A 12,713-nucleotide genomic window follows, 5' to 3' on the forward strand; every position below is an offset into this window, starting at 1 on the left:
TGGCCTGAACATCCTCACTATAAGGCAAAGATTGTCAGAATGGATAAAAAAGCAAGACCCAATAGGTGCTGCTTACAAAAACCCCATTTTAAATATAAGGACACAAACAGGTTAAAAGTAAATGACAGGAAAAAATATATACATACACTAACACTAATCAAAAGAAACCTGGAGCACTTGTATTAATAGCAATCAGAGTAGATTCTGGAGCAAAGAATATAATCAGGGATAAAAAGGGTAATTTCATAATGACAAGGAGTCAATTCATCAAGGAGACATAATAATCCTAAACATATATGTGCATCATAACAGAGTTTCAAAAACTAACAGAACTACAAAAAGAAACAAAGACACAATTATAGTCAGAGATTTCAACAGCATTCTCTCAATAACTGACAGAACAAACAGACAGAAAATCATTAATGACGTACAATACTATCTACTACCAACTTGACCTAATTGACCTTTATAGCCATTCTACCCAACAGGAACAGAATATATATTCCTTTCAAGTGAACATAAAACATACACCAAGACAAATGATAGTATGAGGTATAAAACAAGTCTCAATACACTTAAGAAGATTCAATAATACAAAGTATGTTTTCTGATAACAATAGAATTAAATTAGAAATCAGCAACAAAAAGACATCATGAAAATATCCAAATTTTTGGAGACTAAATAATAGACATATAAAAAATCCAGGCTTTAAAGAAAAATCAAAAAAGAAATTACAAAGCATTTTTAACTGAATGAAAACAAACAAAAAAAAAAATGTCAAATTTATGACATGCACCTAAAGCAATACTTAGAGGAAATAGAGGAAAATTTATAACACTAAATACTATACCACTAAACACCTACAAAACAGGATAGGCCTAAAATCCACGAATTCAGCTTCCACCTTAAGAACCACAAAGGAAACAGCAAATGAAACCTGAAGTAAACAGAGTAAAGGAAATAATAAAGATCAGAGAGGGAATTAATAAAAGAGAAAATACAAAAATAATAGAGAAAAGCTAGTTCTTTGAGAAGACCAGTTGAATTGATAAACCTCTAGCCAGACTAATCAGGGAAAAAAAAAAAAAGAAAGATACAAAATACTAACATTAAGAATGAGAGGGACTTCCCTGGTGGCGCAGTGGTTAAGAATCCGTCTGCCAATGCAGGGGCCACAGGTTCGAGCCCTGATCCAGGAAGATCCCACATGCCAAGAAGCAACTAAGCTCGTGAGCCACAACTACTGAGCCTGCAGTCTAGAGCACGCGAGCCACAACTACTGAGCCCATGCACCGCAACTACTGAAGCCCAGGCACCTAAAAGCCCGTGCTCCACAACAAGAAAGCCACTGCAGTGAGGAGCCTGCACACTGCAATGAAGAGCAGCCCCCACTTGCTGCAACTAGAGAAAGATCGCGCGTAGCAACGAAGACCCAATGCAGCCAAAAATAAATAAATGAATAAATAAATAAATTCATAAAAAACAGAATGAGAGAAATGACATAAATCGAGACAGTAAAGATATTAAAAGAATAAGAAGGGTATATTATGAATGACTTTATGCCAATAAATTCTATAAGTTAGATGAAATAAATTCCTCGAAAGACTACCAAACTACCACAACTCACTCAACAAGAATTAGATAACTATTCAATTTGTTAACATTTTGTTAAGAATTTTTGCATCCATGTTCATGAGGGATATTAGTCTGTAGTTTTCCCTTTAAAAAATTGAATTTTTAGTTAAAAAAAAAACCTTCCACAAAGAAAACACCAGGCCCAGGTACTTTAACCTGTAAAATTTTAATTTATTATTAAGAAATAATACCAGACCACAGCACAGACAGCAGAAGCAAGAAGAACTACAATCCTGCAGCCTGTGGAACAAAAACCACATTCACAGAAAGAAAAACAAAATGAAAAGGCAGAGTACTATGTACCAGATGAAGGAACAAAATAAAACCCCAGAAAAACAATTAAATAAAGTGGAGATAGGCAACCATCCAGAAAAAGAATTCAGAATAATGATAGCGAAGATGATCCAGGACCTTGGAAAAAGAATGGAGGCAAAGACTCAGAAGATGAAAGAAATGTTTAACAAAGACCTAGAAAAATTAAAGAACAAACAAACAGAGATGAACAATACAATAACTGAAATGAAAAATATACTAGAAGGAATCAATAGCAGAATAACTGAGGCAGAAGAACAGATAAGTGACCTGGAAGACAGAATGGTGGAGTTCACTGCCAAGGAACAGAATAAAGAAAAAAAAATGAAATGAAATGAAGACAGCCTAAGGGATCCCTGGGACAACATTAAACACACCAACATTCGCATTATAGGGGTCCCAGAAGAAGAAGAGAGAGAGAAAGGACCCAAGAAAATATCTGAAGAGATTACAGTTGGAAACTTCGCTAACATGGGAAAGGAAATAGCCACCCATGTCCAGGAAGCGCAGAGAGTCCCATACAGGAAAAACCCAAGGAGAAACATGCCAAGACACATAGTAATCAAACTGACAAAAACTAAAGACAAAGAAAAATTATTAAAAGCAATAAGGCAAAAATGACAAATAACATACAAGGGAACTCCCATAAGGTTAACAGCTGACTTCTCGGCGGAAACCCTACAAGCCAGAAGGCAGTGGCATGATGTATTTAAAGTGATTAAAGGGAAGAACCTACAACAAAGATTATTCTATCCGGCAAGGATCCCATTCAGATTCAACAGAGAAATCAAAAACTTTACAGACAAGCAAAAGCAAAAAACATTCAGCACCACCAAACCAGAGCTAAAACAAATGCCAGAGGAACTTCCCTAAGTGGGAAACATAAGAGAAGAAAAGGACCTACAAAAACAAATCCAAAACAATTAAGAAAATGGTCATAGGAACATACACATCAATAATTACCTTAAATGTGAATGGATTAAATGCTCCAACCAAAAGACACAGGCTTGCTGAATGGATACAAAAACAAGACTCATATATATGCTGTCTACAAGAGACCCACTTCAGACCTAGGGACACATACAGACTGAAAGTGAGGGGATGGAAAAAGATATTCCATGCAAATGGAAATCAAAAGAAAGCTGGAGTAGCGATACTCATATCAGATAAAAAAGACTTTAAATGAAGAATGTTACAAGAGACAAGGAAGGACACTACATAACGATCAAAGGATCAATCCAAGAAGAAGATATGACAATTATAAATATGTATGCACCCAACACAGGAGCACCTCAATACATAAGGCAACTGCTAACAGCTCTAAAAGAGGAAATCGACAGCAACACAATAATAGTGGGGGACTTTAACTCCTCATTTACACCAAAGGAAAGATCATCCAGACAGAAAATAAGGAAACACAAGCTTTAAATGACACAATAGACCAGATAGATTTAATTGATATTTATAGGACATTCCATCCAAAAACAGCAGATTACACTTTCTTCTCAAATACACATGGAACATTCTCCAGGATAGATCACATCTTGGGTCACAAATCAAGCCTTGGTAAATTTAAGAAAACTGGAATTATATCAAGCATCTTTTCCAACCACAACACTATGAGATTAGAAATCAATTAAAGGGGAAAAAACATAAAAAACACAAACACATGGAGGCTAAACAATATGTTACTAAATAACCGAGAGATCACTGAAGAAATCAAAGAGAAAATTAAAAAATACCTAGAGACAAATGACAATGAAAACACGATGATCCAAAACCTATGGGATGCAGCAAAAGCAGTTCTAAGAGGAAAGGTTATAGCAATACAATGCTACCTCAAGAAACAAGAAAAATCTCAAGTAAACAATCTAACCTTACACCTAAAGTAACTAGAGAAAGAAGAACAAACAAAACCCACAGTTACTACAAGGAAAGAAATCATAAAGATCAGAGCAGAAATAAATGAAACAGAAACAAAGAAAACAACAGCAAAGATCAATAAAACTAAAAGCCGGTTCTTTGAGAAGATAAACAAAATTGATAAACCATTAGCCAGACTCATCAAGAAAAAGAGGGAGAGGACTCAAATCAATAAAAGTAGAAATGAAAATGGAGAAGTTACAACAGACACTGCAGAAATACAAAGCATCCTAAGAGACTACTACAAGCAACTCTGTGCCAATAAAATGGACAACTTGGAAGAAATCGACAAATTCTTAGAAAGGTATAACCTTCCAAGACTGAACCAGGAAGAAATAGAAAATATGAACAGACCAATCACAAGTAATGAAATTGAAACTGTGATTAAAAATCTTCCAACAAACAAATGTCCTGGACCAGATGGCTTCACAGGTGAATTCTATCAAACATTTACAGAAGAGCTAACACCCATCCTTCTCAAAGTCTTCCAAAAATTTGCAGAGGAAAGAACACTCCCAAACTCATTCTATGAGGCCACCATCACCCTGATACCAAAACCAGACAAAGATGTCACAAGGAAAGAAAACTACAGGCCAATATCACTGATGAACACAGATGCAAAAATCCTCAACAAAATACTAGCAAACAGAATCCAACAACACATTAAAAGGATCATACGCCATGATCAAGTGGGATTTATCCCAGGGATGCAAGGATTCTTCAATATACGCAAATCAATCAATGTGATACACCATATTAACAAATTGAAGGATAAAAACCATATGATCATCACAATAGATACAGAAAAAGCTTTTGACAAAATTCAACACCCATTTATGATAAAAACTCTCCAGAAAGTGGGCACAGAGGGAACCTACCTCAACATCATAAACGCCATATACGACAAACCCACAGCAAACATCATTCTCAATGGTGAAAACCTGAAAGCATTTCCTCTAAGATCAGGAACAAGACAAGGATGTCCACTCTCGCCACTATCATTCAACATAGCTTTGGAAGTCCTAGCCATGGAAATCAGAGAAGAAAAAGAAATAAAAGGAATACAGATTGGAAAAGAAGAAGTAAAACTGTCACTGAAGTAAACCTGTCAGTAAAACTGTTTGAAGATGACATGATACTATACATAGAGAATCCTAAAGATGCCACCAGAAAACTACTAGAGCTAATCAATGAATTTGGTAAAGTTGCAGGATACAAAATTAATGCACAGAAATCTCTTGCATTCCTATACACTAATGATGAAAAATCTGAAAGAGAAATTATGGAAACACCCCCATTTACCACTGCAACGAAAAGAATAAAGTACCTAGGAATAAACCTACCTAGGGAGACAAAAGACCTGTATGCAGAAAACTATAAGACACTGACAAAAGAAATTAAAGATGATACCAACAGATGGAGAGATATACTATGTTCTTGGATTGGAAGAATCAATATTGTGAAAATGACTATACTACCCAAAGCAATCTACAGATTCAATGCAATCCCTATCAAATTACCAATGGCATTTTTTACGGAACTAGAACAAATCATCTTAAAATTTGTATGGAGACACAAAAGACCCCGAATAGCCAAAGCAGTCTTGAGGGAAAAAAACGGAGCTGGAGGAATCAGACTCCCTGACTTCAGACTATACTACAAAGCTACAGTAATCAAGACAATATGGTACTGGCACAAAAACAGAAACATTGATCAATGGAACAAGATAGAAAGCCCAGAGATAAACCCCATGCACATATGGTCACCTTATTTTTCATAAAGGAGGCAGGAATATACAATGGAGAAAAGACAGTCTCTTCAATAAGTGGTGCTGGGAAAACTGAACAGCTACATGTGAAAGAATGAAATTAGAACACTCCTTAACACCATACACAAAAATAAACTCAAAATGGATTCGAGACCTAAATGTAAGACCAGACACTATAAAACTCTTAGAGGAAAACATAGGAAGAACACTCTTTGACATAAATCACAGCAAGATCTTTTTTGATCCACCTCCTATAGTAATGGAAATAAAAACAAAAATAAACAAATGGGACTTAATGAAACTTAAAAGTTTTTGCAAAGCAAACTACAAACAAGACGAAAAGATAACCTTCAGAAAAGGAGAAAATATTTGCAAACGAATCAACGGACAAAGGATTAATCTCCAAAATATATAAACAGCTCATGCAGCTCAATATTAAAAAAAAACAAACAACCCAATCAAAAAATGGGCAAAAGACCAGATAGACATTTCTCCAAAGAAGACATACAGATGGTCAAGTAGCACATGAAAAGCTGCTCAACATCACTAATTATTAGAGAAATGCAAATCAAAACTACAGTGATGTATCACCTCACACCAGTTAGAATGGGCATCATCAGAAAATCTACAAACAACAAATGCTGGAGAGGGTGTGGAGAAAAGGGAACCCTCTTGCACTGTTGGTGGGAATGTAAATTGATACAGCCACTATGGAGAACAGTATGGAGGTTCCTTCAAAAACTAAAAATAGAATTACCATATGACCCAGCAATCCCACTGCTGGGCATATACCCAGAGAAAACCATAACTCAAAAAGACACATGCACCCCAATGTTCATTGCAGCACTATTTACAATAGCCAGGTCATGGAAGTACCTAAATGCCCACTGACAGACAAATGGATAAAGAAGATGTGGTACATATATAGAATGGAATATCAGCCATAAAAAGGAATGAAATTGGGTCATTTGTAGAGACGTGGATGGACCTAGAGACTGTTATACAGAGTGAAGTAAGTCAGAAAGAGAAAAACAAATATCGTATATTAACGTATATATGTGGAATCTAGAAAAATGGTACAGATGAACCAGTTTGCATGGCAGAAATGGAGACACAGATGTACAGAACAAATGTATGGACACCAAGGGGGGAAAGCGGGTGGGAGGGTGCGATGAATTGGGAGATTGGGATTGACATATATACACTAATATGTATAAAACAGTTAACTAATAGGATCCGCTGTGTTAAAAAATAAAATAAAATTCGAAAAAAGAAATAATACCAATTCTACACAAACTTGTCCATAAAATTAAAGATGAGAAAATACCTTCTCATAGTGAGGCCAGCATTACTCTGATACCAAAACCAGAAAAAAAAATTACAAGAAAAAACAAAAAACAAAAACAAAACTACAGACCAATATCCCTAAGGAAAATTGATGTAAATATTTCTAATGAAATTTTAGCAAATTGAACCCAACAATATATACAAAATAATAAAACATCATGACCAAGTGAAATTTACCTCAGGAAAGCTAGGTGGTTTAACATCTAAAAATCAATGTTAAAAAAACGTATCAGGGACTTCCCTGGTGGAGCTGTGATTAAGAATCCGCCTGCCAATGGAGGGGACACGGGTTTGATCCCTGGTCCGGGAAGATCCCACATGCCGCAGAGCAACTAAGCCTGTGTGCCACAACTATTGAGCCTGCACTCTAGAGCCCACGTGCCACAACTACTAAAGCCCCTGTGCCTAGAGCCTGTGCTCCACAGCAAGAGAAACCACCACAATGAGAAGCCCATACACTGCAACGAAGAGTAGCCCCCGCTCGCTGCAACTAGCGAAAGCCCACGCACAGCAACAAAGACTCAATGCAACCAAAAATAAATAAATAAATTCATTTAAAAAAAATCAATCAGTGTATTTCACCATATGAAATAGTGATGTTAAAACAAAAAAACAAACTAAAACCCTACATGAGCATCTCAATAGATGCAGAAAAAGCATTTGACAAAATCCATCATCTTTTACTGATAAAAACCTTTGTAACTAGGAATGGAAGGGTACTTCCTCAATCTGACAAAGGCTATCTATTAAAAAAAAACACAACCCTATAGCTTACATCAGGCTGAAGGAAGAAAGAGTAAATGCTCTCCTCCTAAGATCAGCAATAAGGCAAGGATGTCTGCTCTCACCACTTCTATTTAACACTGCACTAAAGGTTCTAGCTAGTATAATAAGGCAAGAAAAAGAAATGAAAGGAATCCAGATTTTAAAAGAAGAAGTAAAATTGTCCTTACTTACAATCTGACAGCCTATGTAGAAAATACTATGGAATCTATAAAAAAAAAAAGCTATCAGAACTAACAAGTGAGTTTAGCAATATTACAGGATACAAGATCAATATACAAAAATCAACTCTATTTCTATATATGTTAGCAATGAACAATGGAAATAGTTAATAAAATATCATTTAAAATAGGATAAAAACATGAAAAAATTAGATGTACGTTTAACCCCCAAAAGGTGCAAAACCTATATACTGAACACTGCAAAACATTATTGAGAGAAACTAGAGAAGATCTAAATAAATAGAGAGATACACTGTGTTCATGTAATAAATTAGCCAGTATCAGAGGAGATGAATGGAGAATGGGGAGTGGAGGAATAACCCAGAATTTAGTTAATGATTACATCATATAAAAACAGTAGCAACAAAGAGTTGCACATTCAAACTTTATGAATTGTAACTCCACAGTCTCTGAAAACTGAAACAGAACTGTGTGCAGGAGATACTCTGAACTGAGAGACTACACTGAAGGCACTGAGAAGTGAGAGAATAAAATAAATAAGATGTGATGTTTGCCTTTGTAAAACAAGGCCAGATAAGAGTAAGATAGGCAGCAATGGAGGTTACGTGGAGACCTTGTAGAAGACTTTGAAACAAAATGAGGTCTTGTTGGAATAAGCCCTGCAATACATGGATAAAAGGTTTTCAAAATGACTGTGACAAAAACTTTAAAGCATTAAAAAATGGCTTTAGGGCAGCAATATGATATTAATATATTAAAAGATAAGAGATTTGTTTTGTAAATAATCACAAATCTAAAGGTTGTTACCATCTTTAAAAAGGCAAATGATGTAGAATTATAGCTAGTAAATGAAATTTAGGTTCTAGAATAAGTTTTTAGTATTACAAATCAAGTACATTTTTCAGATTTCATCAGTTATTGGTATAGTCGTACTAACAACATTCAATCATTATCATCAAAACATTAACTTGAATGCAGACATTAAGTGTCATCCTTCATTACCAAATTTGCAACTTGAATAAACATGCCAAATTAGATTTTGAAAGCATTTAAGCCAACTTAACTTTTGCTGGAGTATTTTACTTCTACATGTTTCAAATGAAAATGTCCAGAAAGGAATCTGGATAAATAAAACAACAGATTTCATAAAACTATCTTAACTCCCTTGCATACTAATAACTTTTAAAATAACACATCTTTGTATTCATGCTGTTACGGGTAACAGTAATTAATAAAAACATCAAGAGCAATCATTGTAGGAATACTGGTCATTTTTACACAGCTTGGCAAATTATCAAGTACCTGCTGGTTATTAATTTCCAAACATATGGGAGCCCTGTGGTAATACACATTAAATTGATTCTCTTCCACAAATATGGCATAATGAAAATATGAATTATTAATCTTCTCTGTAAGAAATCACTTAACTCATTCATACTTTTGGCAATGTACAACTTAAATACAAAGTCTTTTACACAGAAACTAATTAAACACTTCAGTAAAATATGTTATATTTACATGATCATGAAATGGTAGGCCATTGCTCCTGCTATAATCCTGTTCTTACATGTGCTATTATATAATTTTTATTATTTTATATAAATTGCTAAACTTTAATTTCTTTAAAACTAGTTACACAAATGTATATAACTCATGCATTCTCACAAAAAAAGTTCTTTCATTAAACAACTAAGAGCTTTACTTTACAAATATGGGTATCTCGAATCAACTAGATAACAACTGAAAGATGAATAATTTTCAATCACTTTAGTTTACTCAACTTCACAAAATATATGGCTGCCTTGGGTGACATCATTATATGTCAAGTTTAAAAGTATTTTTTCAATAACCAATAATTAAAAGTTATGTTTTATATTTTCATTTGTAGCTAGCTTTCTTAATGTATTTATAAATTAATAGTTTTCTAGTTTTCTAAAATCTTATGCTGCTTTTTTTGAAGAAAAAGCAGGAAAAAAAGTCTACTGCATTAGTAACATTTAGATTGCTTATTGATTTTATTACAAAAGTGCCCTGAATACCTGATATCAACTACTGACTAGCCTCAAAATCATTATAAATTATATGTAATTAGTCATGAAATATGAAAGTAATCTAAATTAAAATTAAATATTCTAAAATAAGATAAATAATTTACTATCATATTCAATAATCGGACATGGAAATCTACATAAACTAATGTGATCTGCTGATGTAGTGGACTTCCATGTCCCAATCACACTCCAAAAGAAAGTTGCAGGGTAATATAATCTATTACACTCCAAAAATGGGATCTTCCCCTAGAGATCTACAACACTGAAAAAAGAGAATCCAAAGAAATGAAATAGTAGTAAAGGCAGTATGTTATTAATTCAATAGAACTTTATGTTAAAGTATCTGTCAGAAAATACTAAGGTTCTATGGCTTAAAAAAAGAAAAATCTACCAAGCCCACATTAACATTAGTAGTATTACACACCACAACACATGAATATTCTTCCTGAAATATGTTAATTGTCATATTTTAAAATATATATGAAGGGGCTAGCAAAAAGCACGAATATATTCCAAAAATGTTCTCTTCTATCCTCATTTTATATAAATCTGGGACCATTCTAAAGCTGAATATAAAAAGATATGTTATACTGTTGACTACAGAATACTACAAAGTTTTATTGCCATTTAAACAAAGAAGCCATAACAGTTAAATGAGCTCAAGAAATAGGTTTCAGTATCACAAGGTGCCAGCTGTAAAGAGTTATGGCTAATTGAATATGGAACTCCTGCTTAATCAGATAACTGCTCTGCTATTTCCAAATGAAATGCCATTTCCATACTGTCTGAAAATGGCCCGTTTTATTGGTAACCAGAGAAAACAATATAAACTGTAAATAACATTAAGTGCTCTGTTTACCCATTCCAGGCACTGAAGTAGCAGGGGATCCAAAACGTCTTGGTAACACATTTGACGATAGGGCTGGAATAACAGTTCTTTCTGGGGGTCCACCAGGGGCCGAAGTGTCCTTTGGTGGTCCAGGAGATACTGGAACTTTTGGGGGAGAGCCCTGGCTAGAGCCTGCTGGTGCTGGAGAAAGGTTTCTTTGAGCTGCAGGTCGCTGACGAATCTCTGAGAATAAGAATAAAAAGTATATATTAGGTTCAACATCCAACATACCACCATTAGTCAATATCACAAATGACTTACATTTAATAATGTTTTGTGGCACTAGAAAGCATCTGTAGGGTCAAAACTACTTGTAATAAGAAATCTATAAAATGTGACACTGAAAGCTGACTGTAGAGTACTCCATTTCTGAACCTACAATTCAACTACATGTATATATTTACCCAACAAGCCTTGATCTAAGTCTACCTGCTGATATTATTTTTCAAAATAAATTCAAATAAAATAAAATCATCACCCAGTTATGTATCATATCTTTTTACAATAATCCTTCCCAAGTTATGATAAAGAAAGTTTGTCAGAATTAGTGAAAACGCCAGTGAAAACTGTAAAATTGTTTTTTCAAGATAAAAAAATGGTAATGCTAAGAAATGAGTAAATAAGTATATTCTGTAATTATCAAGTATTTATGAAGTAATTAATCAAAGTAGTCATAGAAATGCTGAAAAAGTATTCTTTACTATTAGGTACCATTAGCTTCCCATTCTCCTTTATACTATTGCTATCTTTTTGGGTAAACTTTTTTTGCCAATACAGTTTACAAAGGAAAACTTCCACTCTGCATAAACAATATATTATCATAAACAAATCTTATCTTTTTGTTGCAAAAATTACAAGAAGTGGGCAAATGTGCCAAATCCAGGCTGCTGCCTCTTTTTGAAACACAGTAACGCTGTTGTTTACATACTGTCTATGGCTACTTTAGAAGAGTTGAGTAGTTACAACAGAGACCCTATGGCTCTCAAAGCCATTTACTATATTTACTATCCGGTGCTTTACAGAAAGTTTCATGATCCCCTGCCTACTCGATAACATGAAATTCAATTCTGTCATTCCCCATACCCACCAGTATCTTACTTGAATGTCGATGGTAAGATCTCAAATAAAGATGCACTTCTAGCTTTTTAATTCTACATATCACCTTAAATTATCACAAATCCTGAAACTGTAGGCTAAAATTAAAGAAGTTAAATTTTAATTGGCATGACTGGTAAAAAATGCATACTTCCAGAAGCAAAATTGTTTAGATTTGGACTCTATTTGGCAGTTAAAGATTTTCATGAAAAGTTCATTGCAATCAAAAGTACAGCTTGAGCATCAGATTTCAGTTTACTATAATCTAGTCTACTAGTTAAGAACCTGGGCCCTGCGGTCAAAAAGGTTTGGTTAGAATCCTGGCTGCAGCTACAAGACCTCAGATGGGCTAACATCACTAAGTCTCTGTCTCTTTATCTGTAAAATTAGGATAATAATATCCTAACTCAGAATTGTTATGAGAATTAAATAAGATAATATCTGTAAGTTGATAGCTCACATTTATTGAATACATATTTCAGATGACAGTGTTTTCATACAGATAAGTATTTCAAATCACCATTTATCTGTAATTAGTGGGACCAACTAATTTTCCATTGGTTCTTAATTTAATCTCTAACCTAGCCACTGCAATAATAAATTACAAGCATGTCATCATTATATAAATGGAACTGCCCTTATATTTGGTTATTTTCCTTACAGTTTATAGAAAACTTCAGATTTTACCTAGACTAAGTGTATCTTAATAACTCCTGCAAATTAGCTG

The 12,713-nt window shown here is 34.2% G+C and overlaps 1 protein-coding gene across 3 annotated transcripts in view; it reads right to left on the bottom strand.

The window, feature by feature from the left end:
• The window catches only part of LNPK (lunapark, ER junction formation factor), a 79,646-nt gene that overhangs the window by 12,672 nt on the left and 54,261 nt on the right, over positions 1–12,713 (bottom strand). For all 3 annotated transcript variants that reach the window (XM_061202262.1, XM_061202272.1, XM_061202280.1), the window contains exon 9: positions 10,862–11,074. In XM_061202262.1, the coding sequence (XP_061058245.1) occupies positions 10,862–11,074 (213 nt within the window). The remainder of the gene's footprint in view (positions 1–10,861; positions 11,075–12,713) is intronic.

Source organism: Eubalaena glacialis, chromosome 1 (assembly GCF_028564815.1).
Source record: "Eubalaena glacialis isolate mEubGla1 chromosome 1, mEubGla1.1.hap2.+ XY, whole genome shotgun sequence".
Taxonomy (NCBI): Eukaryota; Metazoa; Chordata; class Mammalia; order Artiodactyla; family Balaenidae; genus Eubalaena; species Eubalaena glacialis.